The following is a 3,641-nucleotide window of genomic DNA, read 5'->3' on the forward strand; positions in this document are numbered from 1 at the left end:
GTACCATGACCCGGTGAATGGGAAGTCCGTAGGTAAGCATGACCTCGTCATCGGGTTCCTTAGAGGGGCGAGAAGGTTAAATCCTCCACGGCCCCCCTCTATACCCTCTTGGGACCTGACTCTAGTGCTCACAGCACTGCAGCAGGGCCCATTTGAGCCTTTGCAGTCAGTCGAGCTAAAGTTTCTTTCAATGAAAACTCTGCTCCTGCTTGCACTGGCCTCCATCAAGAGGGTAGGGGACCTGCACGCATTTTCGGTCTGCGATTCATGCCTAGAGTTTGGGCCGGCTGACTCCCAGGTAATCCTGAGGCCACGGCCCGGCTATGTACCCAAGGTTCCTACTACCCCCTTCAGGAATCAGGTAGTGAACTTGCAAGCACTGCCCCCGGAGAAGGCAGATCTAGCCCTAGCTTTGCATTGTCCCATCCGAGCCTTGAGATGGTACGTAGACCGGACACAAAGTTTTAGGACCTCAGACCAGCTCTTTGTCTGTTACGGAGGCCTCTAAGCAGAGGATGGCCCACTGGATCGTGGATGCCATCACCCTGGCTTATCAGGCACAGGGTGTGCCTTGCCCACTCAGGTTGCAAGCTCACTCTACTAGAAGTGTTGCATCCACCTGGGCACTGACTCGTGGCACCTCGCTGAGAAGATATTTGTAGAGCTGCGGGCTGGGCGACCCCCAACACGTTCGCTAGATTCTATAGCCTTTGTATGAAGGCATCCTCCTGTGTTCTCACCTCAAACAGGAAGAGGCACTGAGAGACCCCGCATTAGTGTTGGGGGTCGTTTAGTTTACACTCGAAGTGGATTGGTCTCTCTAAGCGAGGTCCCAATTCGTCGGTCACCGACGTGATGTCTCAGTTCCCTCCTTCAGGGAATGAGGGTTACATACGTAACCCAGACGTTATGCAAACAAATGTTACAAATATGGCAAAAATGGAAACATTTGGATTCTTGTGGTATGAGACAGGCTCATGAGCCCAATGCCGTTTCAGTTTTGCTTGACATTCGTATGCTGTTTATAATGAATGCCACTATAGCCTAATTTGTGTTTTATTTTGTTTAATATATAATTTTACAACTACTTATTTTTCCTTCTTAAATTTAAAATATTTGTTGTAGAGTGAGGGGAACTAAATAGGCTGTTTATATTTACCAGTATTTTAATATACATATAAAAATATAAAAAATAATGTAGCCTAATTGTTGCAATTACAAGGTTAACGGGTGTTTTTGGAGTAAGAGATTTCTCTTTGATGAGATTACTTCCTCTTTTTGGCCGGGTTTCGTTTCGCCGTGTCGTAAAACTCTAGGGGCGAGGCTTCTAAACCGGGGTGTTTTTAGGGGCGTGATATTCAAATGCCGATTGTTTTCTGCCGTCAAATTTATCAACATGCGATCATTCGTACGATGAGATTGGCGGCATTCGAATGTTTCATGAATCACACGTGAACTCTGTCGTAAGATTTTGTGCGCACGAATCTGCGCTAGTTTCTACGTTAGATTGATAAATGAGGCCCATTATATTTGAGGGGTCAATACCATAAGCCCTCAAAGTGACAGCACTGAAACTATTGTAGCATTAACACAGCTCTCAACATTAAAATAATTTTAATTATTTAAAATTAAATAATTAAATCCTCAGCATTTAAATAAATCACAGCAACCCATAAATGACAGAATCTGGAAAATGGATTTAAACCTATTAAACATGCTTATTAGAGCACTAAAATGTATAAGCAGATTTGCTTTGTGGAAGTTTCACTTTAATACAATGCAAACAACGATCCAAATTATAGTTATAGTTTATTTGCACATGAACTCGACACAAACCATTGTAACAGAGCATCCTGATGCATTTGATAGAAGTTCTTTTTGCGTGAAATGAGTATGTAGCCTTGCAGCTGCCGCAGCGCTGAATAACAGCTTTAATTTCTGGTGAGGTTTTAAAAATCTCCATGATAAAAGCAAACTGTTTCTAACAAGCAAAAAAAAAAACCCTGTAAAGGAATTCCCTTTCAAGACAGCTTTTTTTTTTTTAAGTGTAAACAAGCAGTAAGTACATAAACCTTGTGTGAACTTAAAAAATACAATTCCTGTCAAACAAACACACCATGAACTGGTTAGTAGTACAAGCAGAAAAAAAAATCATTCTACTTTTAATGATGAAATTAAATGCACCTATTGTGGCTTAAGTTATATGATCTTGTTGTCTACAGACTACACGTCTTCTGCTGTTGATACAGAGAACAGCTATCATCAGAATGACGTCTTAATAAACTAGCTGATATGCAAAGGTTGATTTGATGCATCTCACTTTAAATAAACTTTCATATTTCTTTCATCTGTCTGCAGTTTTAAAAAGCAATACATGGCACCATAACTGTACGCTGATGCTCATAGAGTCTACTGCCTGCACACAATAGTTCAACTGTGGTATCGAGACATTTTTTTTTAACTCTACTAACCTTCATTCATTTTATGGCCAAATTAAACAACCAAGTTTGTAAGAAAAGAGGAGAAAAAGTGCACATCCTACTCAAAATCCATCTTTGCTGGGATCTCAAAGAATCCCAATGCTGCACACCACAATAATGATTTAACAGTAAAACACTACTGAGACTGGGATACCGTATCATATCCATACATCTAAGGCAGGATCATAAATGAAAAGCAATTCTCCGAAGAGGCAATTCTTCGTATTGCACAAGTCCCTTAACATAATTGTACATAATTGTGCTGGGCGTCATAGAGAGAAAAGGACTGAAAATATTAGATTGGCAGATGGACATAAATTAGGATTGAAGTGGGAAAGCTCAGCGAGAGAGCACTGGGAGTGTGACATCAGCGTAAGAGCCAGCGGGTGTGTTGATCAATGTGTCGTCCAGTAGTGTCAATGTACGTGGATGTAGTTTTTTTTTCTTTTCCCCCAGTTTGTGGCTATAACTTGATGTTGTTGAGGCCTTTAGAGAGGCTCTGTATGTAGGCCTCATGGATTGCACTGAGGAAATGGGTGTCATTCTGCAAAAAAATATAGGCAGAAAATTGAAGACAAAAGTGATTTGATGGACGAGTCTTTCTTCACTGTTGGTTTGTGAGCGTGCATGTGTCAGTCTGTACCTTTATGAGATGTATGAGCGTATCTTTAAGCTGGGTGCGACTGTACAGGGAAGAGGGCAGGTCTGCTGTGGGAGACGTCGGGGAGGTGGGGTTCTTCAGTGGCTCGGCTGTCTTGGTCATTGAATGCTGGAACACACTAGGAGACAGCAGCAGTGAAGACTCCTCCCCCTGGACAGCTGGCCCCGCCTTCACATGACAGAGAGACATCAATCATAATGTTACTGCCACCAAACAATACATCAAACCTGACAATGCTTCTTAAAAGTGCACTTACTGGAATGGGTTTGACCAGAGTCGAGGACTGTGTAAAGGCATTCGCCTCTTTACTCTGCCAAAGAGAGGGAGAGATCTTATGCAAAAACAAGATACACTTCTAAGCTTTATTTTAAAGGGGTCATATGATGCGATTTCAAGTTTTCCTTTCTCTTTCGAGTGTTACAAGCTGATTGTGCATAGATAAGATCCCTGAAGTTGCAAAGACTAAAGTCTCAAAACCAAAGAGATATTCTTTATCAAAG

General features: G+C 41.8%; 1 protein-coding gene across 1 annotated transcript in view; it reads right to left on the reverse strand.

The window, feature by feature from the left end:
* Positions 1-2,933: 2,933 nt before the first annotated feature.
* LOC107739655 (mRNA-decapping enzyme 1A) overlaps positions 2,934-3,641 on the reverse strand; it is a 9,030-nt gene continuing 8,322 nt past the window's right edge. The window contains exon 10 of the mRNA XM_016551822.1: positions 2,934-3,024. Coding sequence (XP_016407308.1) covers positions 2,944-3,024 — 81 coding nt within the window. The 3' untranslated portion in view covers positions 2,934-2,943. The remainder of the gene's footprint in view (positions 3,025-3,641) is intronic.

Source organism: Sinocyclocheilus rhinocerous, unplaced genomic scaffold (assembly GCF_001515625.1).
Source record: "Sinocyclocheilus rhinocerous isolate Xijiao unplaced genomic scaffold, SAMN03320098_v1.1 scaffold435, whole genome shotgun sequence".
NCBI lineage: Eukaryota > Metazoa > Chordata > Actinopteri > Cypriniformes > Cyprinidae > Sinocyclocheilus > Sinocyclocheilus rhinocerous.